Below are 17,975 nucleotides of genomic sequence, written 5' to 3' on the forward strand. Positions count from 1 at the left end.
TTGTAGGTTCTGATCTTTGGGCACTGGCCACAAAGTTTCTTTCCTTCTGTAGTTATCTCCAAATCAGTGCATCTGGGCCCCTCCCCAACCTGGTCACCTTGGGGAAGCCTAGCAGTAAGAGAAACCTGTGAAACACCGTCTTGAACTGCGCTGGTGGTGAGGGGGAGAAACGGGGAGGTACAGGAGCCAGGAGGAAGCAGGGAGACCACACACTTGGTTGAGCAGACCCAGCACAAACTGGTCCCCGTAATCACTTCTGTGGGCGGGCGTCCGTTGAGTTCCTGCTGTGTGCTAGGCACTGAGGAATATAAAACTAACTAAAACCCATCCCCTGTCCTCATGGAAATGATGGCTGTGCGTCTTCCAGGAGAGGCAGACAGGTGATAAAATAATTAAGTGGTCCAAGAGCTTCAGCAGAGTGTGCGTCTTCAAAGGGCTGTGGGCTCTCCCATCCACCCCAACTTGGTCCAAGTCTTTTTGAAAAAAAAAAAAATATTGTATTTATTTGAAGGGCAGAGTGATCAGGGGAAGGGGAAGAGAGAGATCTTCGAGTTGCTGATTCACTCCCCATATGGCCACAACAGCCAAAGCCCAGAACTCCGTCTCAATCTCTCACAAAGTAGCAGGGCCCTAAGCAGCAGGGCCACCCTCCACAGCTTTCTCAGGCACACTAGCAGGCATCTGGACCGGAAGTGACGCAGCCAGGACTCAAATCCGCCCTCTGATATGGGATGCCGGCTGCAATGACGGCAGTTATAGCTCGCTGCACCACAATGCCAGCCCCTATAGTCCAAGTCTTGACTGGGTTTCCTGAGAAGGGAGTGTGCTTTCTAGGAAGAGGGGAGACCATGCACAGAGGCTGATGGGTTTGGGAGCAGGAGCAGCATTGGGCGGAGCGGGGAGTGAACTTGGCCTAAGAGCTGCTGCCTGCTGAGGAATTCCCCCTGCGCCTGGAGACGGACCTGTTGGAGCTTGAAGCCGGAAGGAGCAGGGTCCCGCTTGGGAGGGAGGCGCTTTCACCTCGTGCAGCAGGTTCCCCCGTGGCTCTTCCAAGACCAGGAAGTTGCTAAGGCTGCCCTTTCTGCCCTCCCAGGCCTTGAGCGTCTCCCATCGCCCCCCCTTCCCGTCCCGCTCCTCCCCCTTGGCCCTCCCTGTCGTAGACCCGCCCCTTGCCTCCTTGTCTGAGTGAAGCATCCATCTGATTGTCCTTTGAAAGAGCGGCTTGCTCACACCAGTGCACCTCATCCACGTGAGCAAGCAAGTGAAGGACCCGTGCTGGGAGGGAGGCAGAGCCCATGAACATCCTGCACTCCTGGGCTCTACCTGGGAACCAGGACGGAAGACAGCACGCACATTTAAGTCACCAGGTCGCCCCGCACGCGCCTTTGCAAAAGCCTTTACTGGGGGGTCAGCAGGTGGTGGCCAGGATCGGGGAGGAAGCAGGAAGCAGCTCAGGGCTGGAAGGAGAACTGGAAACCCTTCAGCCTTCTGTCTGTAAGGAACTAACCGTGTCGTCGGGAGGACAGCTGGACAGAGGAGAAGCTAAGTCAGCAGAGAGAGCCAGGTGCTTCCCAGGCAGCACGAGCCTAAGTGCCTTTCCCTCTGCTTAGCGTCTGGGTGTTTCTGTGGTCATAGGAGGACCTCGGGGGGGGGGGGGGGCGGGGGGGGACCCAGAGCACTGAAGAGATGAGGCTGCCTTTCTTCTTCCTGTGAAGACACAAAGCATAAGGATCAGGGCACCCCCTGGGATTCTGGGTTGTTTTGGTTTATGAATAGTGAAAAAGAACTCCTCGTTGTTTTAGGTGCACCTGTGGCACGGCTCCAGGGCAGACCCTGGGTCTGTCCCCTCTGGTATCCCAGCAAGGCCCAAGCAAAGCTGCACAAAGAACTGGAAACAGTTCAGCTGTTTCCCCCAGTCTGCAGCACCCAGCGCTTGTGGCAGGGAGGACCCGGGAACCAGCTTCCCTTCCACAAGGCCCCTCTGTTGACAGAGGCCCTGGCTGTGATGGGACTTCACCTGGGTCCATTGCCTTTTCCTCTCACCTGTCTGATTCCTTTCCCTTTTAAGTGTGTGTGTGTGTGTGTGTGTGTGTTCAAGAGCCTAACTGCCGTCAGCAGGACACATTACAGATGCTCCCCAGATAAAACTCAGAGAGGCAGAGAGGGAGCGGACTGTTTGCTGGCCCCTGGTCTAGCCAGCCTGTTGTCTTAGGAACCAAAGCTCTTGGCTTGATTTGCACACAAGGGACAGCAGTGACAGAAGTGACCTATGAGAGCCCTGGTGGAGGAGGCCCCTGGGAGTGTCAGGGGGACACTGCAGATAAGTGCCTGGCAGCTGCCTTCCCAGCTCCAAGCGGCCTGGAGCCCTGCACATTAGGCCTCTCAGCTGTGTTTCCCTCCAGGGACTCCTTAGTTTATCTCAGGGACTTGGGGTAAAACCCCTTAGCCCTCCCCCAGCGAAGCCATCTCTCTTCCCAACACTCCCATTTCTTTTTAGAAAGACTCCATTTTATTGTTATTATTATTACTATTATTATTTTGGTCATTTTCATAAATGGGAACAGACCCCAAATCTTGGGAGTATATGGAAGGAGTGCCACTAGGGACCGTCTCGTAGAGTTGATTTGTCTTTGGTGGGTAATTCCCACGTTGCCTGTGTGGCAAACGTTCATTATGTCAGCCAACATGCAGTTACCAATGAGGCCTCAGAAATGGGCCCTTATCAGGGAGTGACCCTGGCGGATGGATGGAGGCACCCACAGAAAGAGAATGAGGTGCTTGCCCCTGCGCTGGTGAACTGCAGAACCTTCCAACGCTGTTGCGCTTTGTTTACCTCCTTTATTCCCAGAGGAGAAAACAGAGTGCCAGAGAGGGACCTGACTCACTCCCTCATTCAACAAATATTTATTGAGGGCCCACTGAGCGCCAGGCGCTGTGCAGCCCCAGCACATGTAAAAGATTTCCTCTACAAGACTGCCCAGTGTGAAATCCTACTCAGAGACAAGTTCATGGCTTAAGACGTCACCGTGGCTAGCCGTGGGTGTTCCCAAGACAAAATAAACAAGGACCGTTTTCATGGCGATATTTGCAAACAGACAGTATGTACTCCTGTGTTCTGGCCAACAAGGACGACGGAGGCACGGAGTCTGGGAAAGGACGTACCAGAAACGCACTGCTAGACCCCGGGGTGGGTGGCGTGAGAGGAAGCAAGCCCCAGGCATGGAGTGCACCGGGGCCTTGTGGACAGGAACCGATCACAAGCCTTTAGGGAGCTGGGCCAGCGCCTCCCCAGGGCGGCCTCAGGCAGACCCAGTGCCTGGGCACTGTTCACACTTGGGTGACAAAGACAGCAGGAGCGGCCCGGGTGAGCTCAGGAGCGAATCCACGGGTGCTTGACCCTTCCTGCCAGAGAGACAGAGGTGGGGGGCGGGGGCTCGTCGCTTTCCCTCCCCCTGGACCGTCCACCACGGTGAGGGAGAGGGGAGCCTCTCATTATCCCCAAGTCACTGCGGCAGGGTTCTTCCAGGGCAGGGGCCTGGGGGCTGCGCCCAGAGCACTTTCATCTCCTTTGTGGCCCGCGCGGTTGATAAACTGACCCCGCATCCTCTGCCCTTTATCCGCAGCGCCATAGAAGTCCATCGCGCTGTTGAGGCCGATCTGTTCCACAGGCTCCTTTGTGTCAGCTCTCAAAAAGAAGAAAGGCTTTGAAATCTGTGACCGTGACGTGCCGGCTCTGGCTCTGCCCTCCTCCCCCCCCCCCCCCCGACCCAGCTCGCCCGCAGTTTCCATAACCATGGACCCCTGAAAGCAGGAGCGTAACCAGCCCTGGTCCAGACAGGCAACCGAGGGCCACACCGAGAGGGGGACCCATTGTCCCAGGCATGGAAGGCCGCTCCAGCCCAGCCCCAAGGCTCGCTGGAGGCAGGCGTCTTTGTCCTGTGCAAGGCCATGCGTGGATAGTACGTGACAGTGAATGGGTTTGGAGCGGGGGTAGGGTGGGAGGGGGCCCACCAGGGGCCCAGCAGAGAGCAAGCCAGAAGCACTGAACTTGCTCCAAGGGGAAGGAACCTCCTTGCAGGACTCCTTACAGGAGGTCCCGGCTCCGACTCGTGGATGCTTGTGTCCGCTCCACCAGGATGCCCGTTTGCCTAGGATTGCACGGTTGCATCAGCAGATTGATGGGGACACGCTGCTGCAGCCAAGAGCATTTCTGGACCAGGGCGAGGAGTGGAGACCAGTGAGGATCCCCCCAGTCTGCCTGGCGGAGAAATGACACCGGGATCAGCCTCGCCCCACCTCGATGTCTCCCTACAGTCAGGGCAGGGGGCTGTGACGAGGCACACAACTCAGCAGCTAGTTCCCTTCTCCGCCCCTGTGGATAGAGGGCAGTGGGTCAGGCCCCCACGCCTGGGTAGGCTCCCCAGAGCCAGGGCTGCAGCGTCTGACACAGGAAGTGCCAAACTCTGGAGAGCCAGACCCACAAGACAGGCCACACCACAGTTTTCGTAATCTCCAGTATTTTTACCTATTCAGATGCTGGTGAGTAACTGATCACAAGAGAGAAAGAAGAGGGGCCCGTGTTGTGGCCCTGGAACGCCGACACCCCAGATGAGTGCTGGTTCAAGTCCTGGTGGCACCACTTTCTGCTGATGGGCCTGGGAAGGCAGTGGAAGATGGTCCAAGTGCTTGGCCCCTGCCACCCATGTGGGAGACCCGGATGGAGTTCCAGGCTCCGCTCTGGCCTGCCCCAGTCCTGGCCATTGCACCCATTTGAGGAGCAAACCAGTAGATAGAAGATCTCTCTCTCTCTCTCTCTCTCTCTCTCTCTCTCTCTCTCTGTTTCTTTGTCCCTCTGTCTCTAATTTTTTTCAAATAAAATAAATAAATCATTGGTAGGAAAAATACAAGAGGAAGTAGCAACCGGCATTTGGTGCAGAAGTTAAAAGCATTGCTTGAGATGCCAGCATCTCCCATGGGAGAGCTAGGGTTCAAGTCTCAGCTCTGCTTCTGATTCCAAGTCTGTGCTAATGCACACCCCGGGAGGCAGCAGATGATGGCTCAAGTACTTAGGCCCCTACCACCCATGAGGACGACCCGGATTGAGGTTCAGGCTCCCGGCTTCTGTCTGGCTGTTATGGGCATTTGGGAAGCAAACCAGTAGTAGATGGAAGATCTCTGTCTGGCTCTGTTTCTGTGTGTGTGTGTGTGTGTGTGTGTGTCTTTCAAATAAATGGAAGGAAGGATGAAATAAATAGAAACTGTCTTTTGACATTTCTTCCACATATAATTAAACCAATTACGTGCCAGGGTTCTGGAGGATTTGGTAGGAAGATGAGAAGATTGACTGAAAAGAAGCAGAAAACACACAGCTTGTGTGGGTGGATTAAGTTCAGCAACCACATTCAGATCAGCTTACAAATCCCTTCTTCCAGGAAGCCTTCCTTGCCCGCTGTGGGGCGAACATGGTGTTCCTGCTGTGTGGGTGCTACCCACAGCCCTGCCCCTAAGGTAGCAAAGCAGCACCGGCTACGATCCCATTCATCCATTCATGCCACCGTTCTCCCTTTCTCCCTTTCTCCCTGGCCAGACTCCAGCAGACGATGCCGAGAACAGGCCCAGTGCTCTAGCAGGGTGGTCACCGCCCCCTGTCTGTTGTCATGGAAGTCGGGCCTGCAGGAGCAGACCGCTCTGGGGGCTTGGGGGCGCGAGGCCAAGCAGAGGAATGCAGCCCTGATGCTGGTGGTGGGTGAGGCCTGTGAATTAGGAACTGCGGTGCTCTGCCCGCCCTGCACAGCTCAGCCGAGTCGTAGCCTTCCTGCCCTCCCTCACTTTATCCTGATGAAGAGAGCGATGCGTTTTGTATCTTGTGAAGGGCGAGAACGGTTGAAGCGTACCACGCAGAGCTGGGACGGGAGCAGCGGGGTGGGCAGTAGTTTTCTGAGCACAATCCGTTAAGGCTGTGCTTTCTAAAAGCCTTGCACTTGTGACACGAGCCAAAGCCTGCTCGGTTTCCTCTCTCAGAGACAGCAGCCTGCTGCTCTTAGGAAGCAGATTTTTTTCTTCTTTTTTTATTATGTTACTTGCAAGCCAAAGCACAACAGAAAATGGCTATTGCGCACAATAGAACAGTCCAGCTGGCACCCAGAAAGGGGGGTGGCAGGGGGGCTTTTCCAAATGAGCAGGAAGCCTGCGCACTTGGGCCTGCCACCGTGGCCTCTGCTCCAGCACAGCCCACCAGACCCCAGCTCCCAATTAGCTGCCCCACCCTGCGTGTCGGGCTCTCGCTGATGTGGTTTTTCCTGATGAGACACTTCTGGGCCGTGTCAGCTTCCACGTGTGCTGTGGCTGCCTTGACTGCAAGGTGGCATCAGGGCAGATTCCCCCCCCCCCCCGCCGACCCCCACCAGCTGTGAGCCGGTCATGAGCTGGGGCGGGGCTGTGCCCTGGGGTGTGCCCAGCAGCCTCTGGTGATGCTGCGTCCCGTGGAGCCAAAGACGCTTTGCCTTCACCAAGTGTGTGAAAGCCATAGACATCACCTTATCTTATCGAAATATGAAGAGAAGCCTACTTTATATAAAGACTCTTATTTTTTTTTAAGGGAAAGGGTTTATTGGGGAAAACCCAACAGGGAAGGGGCAAGGAAGGAAAAAGAGGGAGGAGGGTAAGAGAGATAGAGAGATGGGGAGAGAGAGAGGAGCTGAGAGAGAGGTGAGAGAGAAAGAGCTATAAAGACTCTTTTTAATATTTATTTTATTTATTTATTTGAGAGGCAGAGTTACAAAGAGAGAGAGGGAGAAACAGAGAGAGAGCTCTTCCATCCGCTGTTTCATTCCTCAAATGGCCACAACGGCTAGAGCTGGGCTGATCTGAATCCAGGAACCAGGAGCCCCTTCCAGGTCTTCCACGCTGGTGCAGGCACCCCAAGGACTTGAGCCATCCTCCATTGCTTTCTCAGGCACATTAGCAGGGAGCTGGATTGGAAGTGGAGCAGCCAGAACTCAAACTGGCACCCATATAGGATGCCAGTGCCGCAGGGGGAGGCTCAACCCACTCCGCCACAGGGCCGGCCTCCAGGACTGTCATCTTCATGAGCTGGGAAATGTTTCTGTCCTCTTTCCTTCCAACTAGCCTCTTGTACATGGCTCCGCCAACATTTGAATTCACACCCACAGTCAGTCGCTGTTGGCCTGCTACTAAGGAGGCAGCAGCAGAGCTGGGTCTCATCAGTGAGGTAATGACCTCCTTACCTGTGAGATGGGGCTGGTAGTAGCTGCAGGCAGAGCCATCGTGAGGCTGGGGAACCATCTACCTGCTCTACGAGAGAACTCCTAACAGCTCATGGAGCCGGGCTGGGCATTTGACACGGTGGTCAACAGGTCACTTGGGAAGCCTTCACCCCTATCAGAGTGGCTGGCACAAGTCCCAGCTCTCCTCCCAGGTACAGCTTCCTGCTAATGCACACCCTGGAAGGGAGCAGTAATGGCTCAACTAATGGAGTCCCTGCCACTCACATAGGAAACCTGGATTGAGTTCCCGGGTTGGCTCCTGCCTTTGGCGTGGGCCAGCCCCAGCTGTCGCAGGCATTCAGGGAGTGAGCCAGCAAACGGAAGTCTTTGTCTCTCTGCCTTTCAACTAAATTGAAAATAAAAGATCATTTAGAGTTCATAGAACAGTAGAATTAAAAGATAAGGTTTTTTTTTTTAAGATTTCTTTATTTATTTAATTTGAAAGAGTGACAGGTGGGGCAGGGAAGAGAGAGATATTTCATCTGCTGGCTCATTCCTGCAATGGTCACAAAGGCTCGGGCTGGGCCAGGCAGAAGCCAGGAGCCGGGAACTCTGCCTGGATCTCCCACATGGGTGGCAGGGGCCTGAGTACTTGGTCCACGTTGTGCTGCTTTCCCAGGTGCATGAGCAGGGAGCTGGATTGGAAGCCAAGAGTGGGACTCGAACCTGCGCTCCAGTATGGATGCTGGCATCACAGCAGCGGCTTACCCCTCAAGGCTGGCCCCAGGGATGAGTTTATCTGGATGCAAGGAAATCCTGAAGGCCAGTTTGTTCATAAGATGCCTTTTCCATGAACTTTGCGTGGTCCCCCCATAGTCCCCTGCCCAGGACCTGGAGTCTGACAGCCACAAGGTGCTTTACCTGCGGTGTTGCGAAGGCCCTCAGACTTCACATGGCCATAAATGAAACACTTCATAGTCCACTGTGTGCATACACCCCAGTGACTGGCAGTTACAACCCATGCCCCTTCGCTGTCTCCCTGCTGTCTGTTCCCTCCTGCATTTGGGAAGATCCCCCTCCCTCCAGCCTGTGTCATAGGACCACAACGGGACCATAGCAGAGTGAGCCTGCCTTGAAAATCAGACAGACTTTATCTCATTTTGGAGAAGATAACATCATCTGAACTATTTTTTTTTTTTGACAGGCAGAGTGGACAGTGAAAGAGAGAGAGACAGAGAGAGAAAGGTCTTCCTTTGCCGTTGGTTCACCCTCCAATGGCTGCCGCTGCAGCCGGCGCACCGCACTGATCCGATGGCAGGAGCCAGGAGCCAGGTGCTTTTCCTGGTCTCCCATGGGGTGCAGGGCCCAAGCACCTGGGCCATCCTCCACTGCACTCCCTGGCCATAGCAGAGAGCTGGCCTGGAAGAGGGGCAACCGGGACAGAATCCGGCGCCCCAACCGGGACTAGAACCCTGTGTGCCGGCGCCGCAAGGTGGAGGATTAGCCTATTGAGCCACGGCGCCGGCTCTGAACTATTATTTTTTAATTCTCCATTTCATTTATTTGAATCCCAAAGAGAGAGACCTCCCATCTGCTGGGTCATTTCCCAAAAGCCAGCAACAGCCAGGACTGGGCCAGGCAGAAGCCAGGAGCCATGAACTCTATCCAGGTCTCCCATGGGGGTAACAGGACCCCCAACCCAACTCATTTTTTTTTTCTTTTTTTAATTTATTGGAGAAGTAGAGTTATAGAGAGAGGCAGATGCAGAGAGAGAGAAGAGAGATCTTCCATCCGCTGGTTCACTTTCCAGATGGCCGCAATGGCTGGAGCTGTGCCAATCCAAAGCCAGGAGCCAGGAGCCTCTTCAGGGTCTCCCACACAGGTGCAGGGGCCCAAGCACTTGGGCCATCTTCTACTGCTTTCCCAGGCCACAGCAGAGAACTGGATCAGGAGAGGAGCAGCCGGGTTACAAACGTGCCCATACGGGATTCCAGCACCGCGGGTGGAGGCTTAGCCCACTACACCACAGCGCAGTCCCCAGCCCAGCTACTTGAACCATCGCCTGCTGCCTCTCAGGATGGTCATTAGCAGGAAGCTGGAGTCGGGGAAGCACCTGGGACTCACACGGGCACGCCCAGTATGGGCTATGGGCATCCCAAAGAGCATCTTCCAGCCATGCCGCCAAGCACCTGCCTTCTCCCTTCTCTGTCTTTGTAACGAGGACTATAAAACCCAGTGTTGTAGTCAGTTTGAACAGGGCAAACCCTCTGAAGATGTCTGTCATGTACGATGTGTCTGTAGCCTTCATTCCACCTGTGGGGGAGGGGGCGGGGGAGAGTGATGGTTCCAGAGAAGGGAACTAAATTGTGCTCCTGGTGTGATGTCCTTGTTGAAAAATCACAAAGCTACAGAGAAGGCGTCTTTCCACTCGAGGACCGGGCTTGTTTACGCCAAAGCACCAGCCCTGGCTTGTTCCGTGTGTTTAGCCCCTGCTGTTGTCCTACCCCCTGCCTCTGTCAATATGGCAGGCTCAGGGAATCCTGCAGAAAGGGTGCCAGGCACCTGTCCCGGAGGCGCAGGTGGTCCACTGGTGGAACAGGGAAGCACGTAAAAGCCCCGGAGGTCAGCAGGGGCCTGGCCGCCTGCTCCATTCCTTGGCAGTGTTGAGCAGGGAGCTGCTGGCTGCCCTGGGAAGGGAGCGGAGGCTCACAGAAGGTTCCCCAGGCGGGCAGAGGACGAGGAGCATCCCCCAGGCTGCAGCACCTCACCCTGGAGCCCCAGGTTGAGGGGGCGCGGGGTGGGGGGTGGTGGAAGCTGAGCTAAAAGCTCCAGGCCAAAGGCCCCGCCCACAGGCGGCACTGGCTTCCACGCTGAGTTCCCCAGAAGCCTTCCCAAGTAGGTAGGGGCTTCTTGTGTTATCTTTGTACTGGACGGGCCAACTGCCCTGCACATGCGTAGCTTTTGCCGCCGGCGGGGTCTCCCCGACAGGCCCCTTTCCCCAGGTGAGAGGGTGAGTGGGGTCCCAGCGCGCCCAGCATCCCCGCCGCCCCAGACAGTGGCAGAGGCCCTGAGACGCTGGCACGGGCCCGTGCAGACAAAATCCCCGAGAGCCAGTCGCCGGCTGAGAGGGAACCGTTGCTTTGGACAGCCCTGATGACGCCCGTTCTTTGTCCCCTTCTCTCCCCTGCCCCGCCCAGGCGCCCTTCTGCTCGGAGGGATCCTGTACTCCTGGCAGTTTCCGCATTTCAATGCCCTGAGCTGGGGCCTCCGCGAAGACTACTCCCGGGGCGGCTACTGCATGATGTCCGTCACCCACCCGGGGCTGTGCAGGCGCGTGGCGCTGCGCCACTGCCTGGCCCTCATCGCGCTCTCCACCGCGGCCCCCATGCTGGACGTCACCACGTGGACCTTCCCCGTCATCTCGCTGCCCATCAACCTGTACATCTCCTACCTCGGCTTCCGCTTCTACGCGGATGCGGACCGCAGGAGCTCGCGGAAACTCTTCTTCTGCAGCCTGTGGCACCTGCCGCTGCTCCTGCTGCTGCTGCTCACCTGCAAGCGGCGGCCGGCGGGCCCCGCGGACCCCGCGGACCCCGGCCAGCTCCCCAGCTGAGAACGCCGCTGGGCAGCGAGGGCCGGATGGGGAAGCAGGAAACCCCGACGCGCAGACGCACAGTTCTCCCTTTGCTGTGAGGCCAGAGTAGCCGGGTCATCCCGGAGCTGCCCAAGAGGAGAAATGGCTGGATTTAGTACAGTGTGTTAAAACTGGTGCTCGGCGGTCACTTGACAGCTTTTTTTTTTTTTTAATGATAGTACCCAAACTACCGAACTACAGGTAGGCTCCCACAGTACAAAGAATATTTTTTTTTCTCTTGGCCGGTCTGTATACATCTCCTTTTGCCAACCAATGGCACGCCCCATGTTTTTTCTTTTTCACAGGAATGTACACACGTGCCTCTTCTTTTCTGGCCCAACATACACATGCATCTGTAGATACACATGCATGTACACATAGGCATATACACACATTCATATACGCACACACATGCACTGCATATAATGTATGTGTGTGCATGCATGTGTGCACACGTGCACATGCGTGTATGCACACGCACCTGCGTGTGTGCACATGTGCATGTGTGCATACATGCATGCGCACAGATACACACGTACATGCACGCATATACGCACTCCCCACCTTCCAGCCGTGGTGGCAGTCGGTATGCAGACAGGGTGAGCGCCTGGCGCCTGGTGCCTGCAGCTCTGTGTCCTCAGGGCCCCCCACGTCCTCGGAAGAAGCAGGCACCCCCTGTGAGTGAGCCAGGGCCCACCCCAGCTTTCTCTGCTCCACAGATATCCCAAGCACACGTCCCACCAATAACAGGACACCAGAGGTGGGCCACTGTGCACCGCGGCAGTAGGGGGGCCTCCAAACGGTTGTCTGGGGCCTTGCAAACTGGACTGCCAGTCCCTGCGCCCCTCCTGCACCCTCCTGACATATCAGTGGTTCAGAAACTCCAAGGAATCGAAAGTACCTTCATAGCTCGCTTTGAAATGGAGGCTCTATCTGAGCGTTTCTCACCGGAACAGTGGCATGAGCCATCCGCCCCTGATCCCATGACCACACGCGCTGGCCGGGCTCTGGCTGCCCTGCCCTCTCCAGGCTTCGCCAAAAGAGAAGTCAGAATCAGGTGTGAGCCGGGCTAGCCAGCCCACAGAACTCCCATACTGTCCCTTTTGTGAAAAATACCCTTCCACCTGGTGTCTGCCCAGTTCGGAAATCAGCATCCACAGGGCCAAGGCTTTAAGAGCCACAGGCAGGGGCTGGGCTCCCTACGGGGGTGGCTTGGGTCCTGGGAGCGTTGTGAGTCACTGTGTGCACTTGTGGGTCTTCAGGCCTTCCCAAACCCACCCCCACCCAGGTCCCTATAGAGTCCCATGAGCCTGGCGGGCGTGAAGCGCCGCACGGCGCCTGAATGTCGTCTAGGGGACGGCAGCCCTGCAGGGACTCTTTCAAGGGGTTTCAGCAACATTTTTATTACACAATGACAGATCGTAGGATTTTTTTTTTTTTAGTCCGATGTGAAATTTAAACAGCTCACTGTCTGCACGGTGCCTGCTCTCTGAGAAATGCCTAGAGCGCTGGCGGTAGCATCCGATGCCTACGATTGCTTCTCTGAAATAGTCCCTCGTGGCTGTGTCCAGGCGATGTGCTGTGGGGAACACAGCGTAGGAGTGTCTGGAGAGGGTGTTGCGAAAGCTTGCCATAGTTCTCAGGTCGGTAAACTGTTGATTCTCTTCCGCTTCTGCAGTAGAACTGCAGAAAAACAGGAGCGTTCGAGGCCACTCGGTTGCTCATCCTGGGCTCAGTTCGCACACTTCAGCAGGACTGCTGACACTGGACGTCGTGAGCCAGCAGGGCACAGCAGGTGCCTATTTATTCCCCCCCCCCCTTAATTTTTATTTTTTTAATTGTCAATTGGAAAAATGACAGTTGTATGTATTTATGGGATCCAAAGTGATGCTATGATGTATGAATACAATTCATAACTAAATAAAGTTAATTTACATATCCGTTGCTTCAAATCCGCGTCTTTCTGTTGTGCAAGAACACCGGACGTTGATTTACTCTGAGTGACTTTCCGTACGGTTCCTTATTATTTACCATAGACACGTTCACCACACTGTGCAGACTATCACAAAGGACAAAACCTCCTCCTGCCGTCTGCGTGAGGCTGTGCACCCCTGACTGGCATCCGCTGCCTCCCCTCCCAGCTTCAGTAGCCACCGTTCTGCTCCTCCTTTGGGATTCCACATTTAAGTGAGAACGTGTGGTGTCCGTCTTTCCACGCCTGGCTTATTTAAACTGAGCCCAATGTTCTCACAATAGCCATCCTTCTTCAAGGCTGGGTAGTATGCCGTTGTGTATACAAACCCTATTTTTTCCATCCATTCGTCTGTAGAGGAGCACCAAGGCTTGATTCCATAACTTAGCTATTGGGAACATTGCAGCAATGAACATGGAAGAGCAGACATCTCTTTGATAAGCTGATTTCACATCCTTGGAATAAATACCTGGAGGTGGGATCGTCAGACCCCATGATTCTTCCGTTTCCAGGTGTTTGAGGGACTTCCGTGGAACTTCCATAAAGGCAATACGGATTTCCATCCCCTCACAGCCTTCCCTTCCCGAAGCATCTTGGACATGTCATCATTCCTCCTGATAGGCATAGCTGTTCTGGGGGCTGGGAGCCTCCCTGATCAGTGACATTGAGCTGTTCTTCATCTCTTGGCTGTTTTAGAAAAACATCTGCTCAAACACGTGGGTATTTCATGTTTCAATTAAGTGTAAGTGGACACCTTGGGGCCGGCGCCGCAGCTCACTAGGCTAATCCTCCGCCTTGCGGCGCCAGCACACCGGGTTCTAGTCCCGGTCGGGGCGCCTGATTCTGTCGCGGTTGCCCCTCTTCCAGCCCGGCTCTCTGCTGTGGCCCAGGAGTGCAGTGGAGGATGGCCCAAGTGCTTGGGCCCTGCACCCCATGGGAGACCAGGAGAAGTACCTGGCTCCTGGCTCCTGGCTCCTGGCTCCTGGCTCCGGATCAGCGCGGTGCGCCGGCTGCAGCATGCCGGCTGCAGTGGCCATTGGAGGGTGAACCAACGGCAAAAGGAACACCTTTCTCTCTGTCTCTCTCTCTCACTGTCCACTCTGCCTGTCAAAAAAAAAAAAAAAAAAAAAAAAAAAAGAGCACCTTGGGTTTTTTTTGTTTTTGTTTGTTTTGTTTGTTTTTTGTTTTTGTTTTTGTTTTTGGCAGGCAGAGTTAGACCATGAGAGAGAGAGAGTTATAGACAGTGAGAGAGAAACAGAGAGAAAGGTCTTCCTTCCATTGGCCGCTACAGCTGGCGCTGCGCCAATCTGAAGCCAGGAGCCGGGTGCTCCTCCCGGTCTCCCATGCGGGTGCAGGGACCCAAGCACTTGGGCCATCCTCCGCTGCCCTCCCAGGCCACAGCAGAGAGCTGGACTGGAAGAGGAGCAACCAGGACTAGTACCCGGCGCCCCAACCGGACTAGAACCCGAGGTGCCGGGCCGCAGGCGGAGGATTATCCAGGTGAGCCACGGTGCCAGCCACCTTGGGTTTTCGACACTTGGGCACACAGAAGAAGAAACGATGGGCCATGAACTCTCACCCCTGCACCTACTATTTGCAGTCTCTTCTGACTTGCAACTCTCCTGCTCCAAAGATCTCAGTGTTGTCCCGTGGATGGAGCCAAGTGAAGTCAGGACTTCGCCACACTCAAACCCCAGCTCATCCTCCAGGGACCTTTTCCTTGACACCGCCTCATGCCACGCCTCGCTGCAGGCTCCCTGTGCTCGGGGAGGTTTCCCCCCTCCTCACCCGAGGCCCGAGCCTTGACTGGCCCTCCCCAGGACTCTCCAATGCCCAGGATTTCCCGGTTGGGTGGAGTATCCATTCACCAAGGGCATCAGTGGGCGGTGCTGCCCCTCACTACTGTCTTGAGGAAGGCCAAGGGGACCAGGAAGCTGAAGAAAAGTCAGAAGGGCTGAGTTTGTGGAAGCAAGCGTTCCCCATATCTTCTAAGCCCAGGACCCTTCCTGCTGTGTCTCTCTCTCACACACACACACGCACACAGCCCTTGAGTGGTGTCGGAGGAGGGCTGTGCAGACTCGGAAAGACTGTCTGTACCAACCTCATCAGTTTTCCCTGCAGCCCTCAGGCCAGCTTGTGGGGCTGGAGCCTGGGACGCGGAGTCTGAAGCAGGGTACAACTTGGAGCTTGGTTATTTACAGAACAGCAAACTAATGGAAAAGGGACATGACTGGTCCCCTAAGTAGCTTTCTTGTGAAAACATGATTCTCGACGCTGGCGGACAGGCCCCCGACTGGAGCTGCTCTGGCTCGGAATGTGTGGCCTTTATGTTGATGCAAAAGCCATGTGGATTCTGCACAAACCAGGCAGGGAATTCAAACCTTTCCTGGGGCGAGCAGTGGGGACGCTGGGTACAGCGGCGAGCGCAGCTCTCGGTCCCTAAGGGAAGCAGCCCTCGTCCTGCCTTGTGCCGTGGCTGGGGGATTCCAGGCACTTTCAACTCCCCCTATTTCCAATTGAGGATGCATTTATTTGGACGAAACCCCATTGTAGGTCCCTGTCGCTCTGGGAGTGCTGACACAAGTTCCTTTGGTTTAGTAAACCCACTCTGTCAGTTGAGGATAAAACCAAGCTTCACCCAGGAGTCCTCTGTAAGTGAAGGGAATGCCCTCGCCTAGTTCTCGGATTGGGTTTTCTTTACCAACAAAAGTGGGCTGCTCCACTTCCAGTCCAGCTCTCTGCTGTGGCCTGGGAAAGCAGTAGAAGATGGCCTAAGTCCTTGGGCTCCTGCACCCACATGGGAGACCTGGAAGAAGCTCCTGGCTCCCGGCTTCTGATGGACCCAGCTGCAGCTGTTGTGGCCATTTGGGGAGTGAACCAGCGGATGGAAAATCTCTTCCTGTCTCTGTCTCACCCCTCTCTAACTCTGCCTTTCAAATAAATAAATAAATCTTTAAAAAAAAAAAAAGTGCATGTCCTTTATCTTGGAAACCTCAGACCCTAGAGCTGGAAGAGAAAAGAAAATTGTGGCAGGCTGTGTTTTGCCCTGGGCACATACGGCATAGAAGTGCCCTGTGACAGCTTACTCTTCTCTAGTCCATCCTGCCCGTCCATGGTCACCTCCTGGTGGCATTGCTGAGAAGATCTCTGAGACTGGGGGCAATGCTAGGAGCAGAGAAGAGCTTGTTCTGCCTGCTGGCACTGGTGGGATGGGATGCCCACTCCCCCTCTGACGCCCACCCTCCATGCGATGGGCCGGCCACAAGGATGAGGTCCCCATGTAATGCTGACTTCAGAAGGAACTCGGAAGAGAAAGGTTTCTGAAAAATTCTCATCTTATAATGACAGGTTTGTATCCCTTATAATGACAGGTTTGTATCCAGAAGAACTCCCCATTTGACTTCAGTGAGGACTTGGGTTCGAATGGTTTTTTGGTTCTTTGGGATTAGGGGCTGACCGGTGATCTCCCCTGCATAGCTCTGTGTCATTAGTGGCGTGATTCCTCCGTCTGTCTGCTAGGATTGGTGGTGTCAACCAGGCAGACAACTAAATAAAAATCAAGTGGAAAATGGACAGGGTCCAACAGCTGATTTGGACCTGTGGTGTGCTGTTTTTCTTCTTTTCCCCACAACCATCAAAACTTTTAAATAAATTGATATCTTAAAATGCCTCCGACCCGTAAAAATGCGCAAGTACTACAATCAAAAAAAAAATTTAAGTATTTTTTTTTAATCTGGCTCCTAGAGTACCATTGATCTGATCAAAACTCAGAAACTGGAAACATAAAAAGGATTTTTTGGGGGAGGGGGATCTTAGGAATTACAGTTCAGGACACATAACTTCAGATAGTTCTGAATCAGCATTCCCAAGAAGGCAGGAAATAAGTGTAAGCTTAGGTAGTCCGTTGAATGCTGGAAAGGGACAAGGACCACCTGGCTCCCAGAAGATAAAAGAACAAAAATCCGAAGCACCAGCATCCCATATGGGCACTGGTTTGAGTCCCAGCTGCTCCACTTCGATCCAGCTCTCTGCTGTGGCCTGGGAAAGCAGTAGAGGATGGCCCAAGTGCTTAAGCCCCTGCACCCACATGGGAGACCTGGAAAAAGCTCCTGGCTCCTGGCTTCGGATTGGCACAGCTCCGACCATTGCGGTCATTTGGGAAGTGAATGAGCGGGTAGATTCTCTCTCTCTCTCTCTGCTTTTCAAATAAATAAATCTTTAAAAAAGAAAAAGAATGTAAACGCCCATGAAGCAAGAGTCCGGTGGCCTCTCAGTGCACATCTTGAGCCTCTGGGCACGATGCAGTTGTCCTCTGTTCAGGTCCATGCCAATTCCGCGGAAGCTCCGAGAGGCGAGACACCTGCATTCCGATTGGCCGCGCCTGAGTCGTGACACACCCTGGGACCCATCACTGAGTCCTCTGAAAACATTACTCAGGTCTGACCCCGCTCACCCCCTCCCACCACCACCTACCTGCCCTACTCTCCAAGTCACGTGCCAATAGGCTTTCGAATTTATCTTCGCCTCCTTCCCTCCCCGCTTTTCATATAGCAGTCAGCATGATCCTTCCAGGAAACCCAGCAGATCACGCCATTGCCCTGTCCCCCACACTGCAAAGGTTTCCCTTCTAACCAGGAATGAGATGCAGAGAACTTAGCAGTGGCCTGCGGGTGAGGTGGGGGAGACTGGCAGTCAGCAAGGGATAGGAGCTGAGGACTGCAAACCCCCAAGCCACGTGCACCGCCCATATCTGCCGTCCTCCATGCTGATTGGACAAGGCTGAGGACTCGGCCCACCGGCTCCTCATGCGGCTAAGCCTCACTCCTGCTCCAGACGCCATGACACCTATAAATTCAAGCAAGAACAAGTGTGTTTCTCACTGTTTCCACAAGCATCTAGAGCAGACGACAGTGCATAAATGGCCATGCGATGGACGCTCCATCAGTGACGGAAGAACGAACATATGAGAGGTTTCCAGTAATAGCTGGAGGTGGAGGGGGCGGGAGCACTTGAAGGTGGGGGTGGGGGTTGGCCTGGGCCTGCCCCATGGGGCTGGATCTGGGACGGGTGCATCTTTCTACTCACCAGAGCTGAGCCAAGACAAAATTGCTATCATTTCTTCCTAGTTTCACTCATTCATCAG

General features: G+C 54.7%; 1 protein-coding gene across 1 annotated transcript in view; it reads left to right on the plus strand.

Moving 5' to 3' along the window:
* COX10 (cytochrome c oxidase assembly factor heme A:farnesyltransferase COX10) overlaps nucleotides 1–12,812 on the plus strand; it is a 146,690-nt gene extending 133,878 nt beyond the window's left edge. Inside the window, exon 7 of the mRNA XM_002718961.5 lies at nucleotides 10,424–12,812. Within this exon, the coding sequence (XP_002719007.2) occupies nucleotides 10,424–10,839 (416 nt within the window). The 3' untranslated portion in view covers nucleotides 10,840–12,812. The remainder of the gene's footprint in view (nucleotides 1–10,423) is intronic.
* The last annotated feature ends 5,163 nt before the right edge of the window (nucleotides 12,813–17,975 follow it).

The sequence above is a fragment of the Oryctolagus cuniculus genome, chromosome 17 (genome assembly GCF_964237555.1).
Source record: "Oryctolagus cuniculus chromosome 17, mOryCun1.1, whole genome shotgun sequence".
Taxonomy (NCBI): Eukaryota; Metazoa; Chordata; class Mammalia; order Lagomorpha; family Leporidae; genus Oryctolagus; species Oryctolagus cuniculus.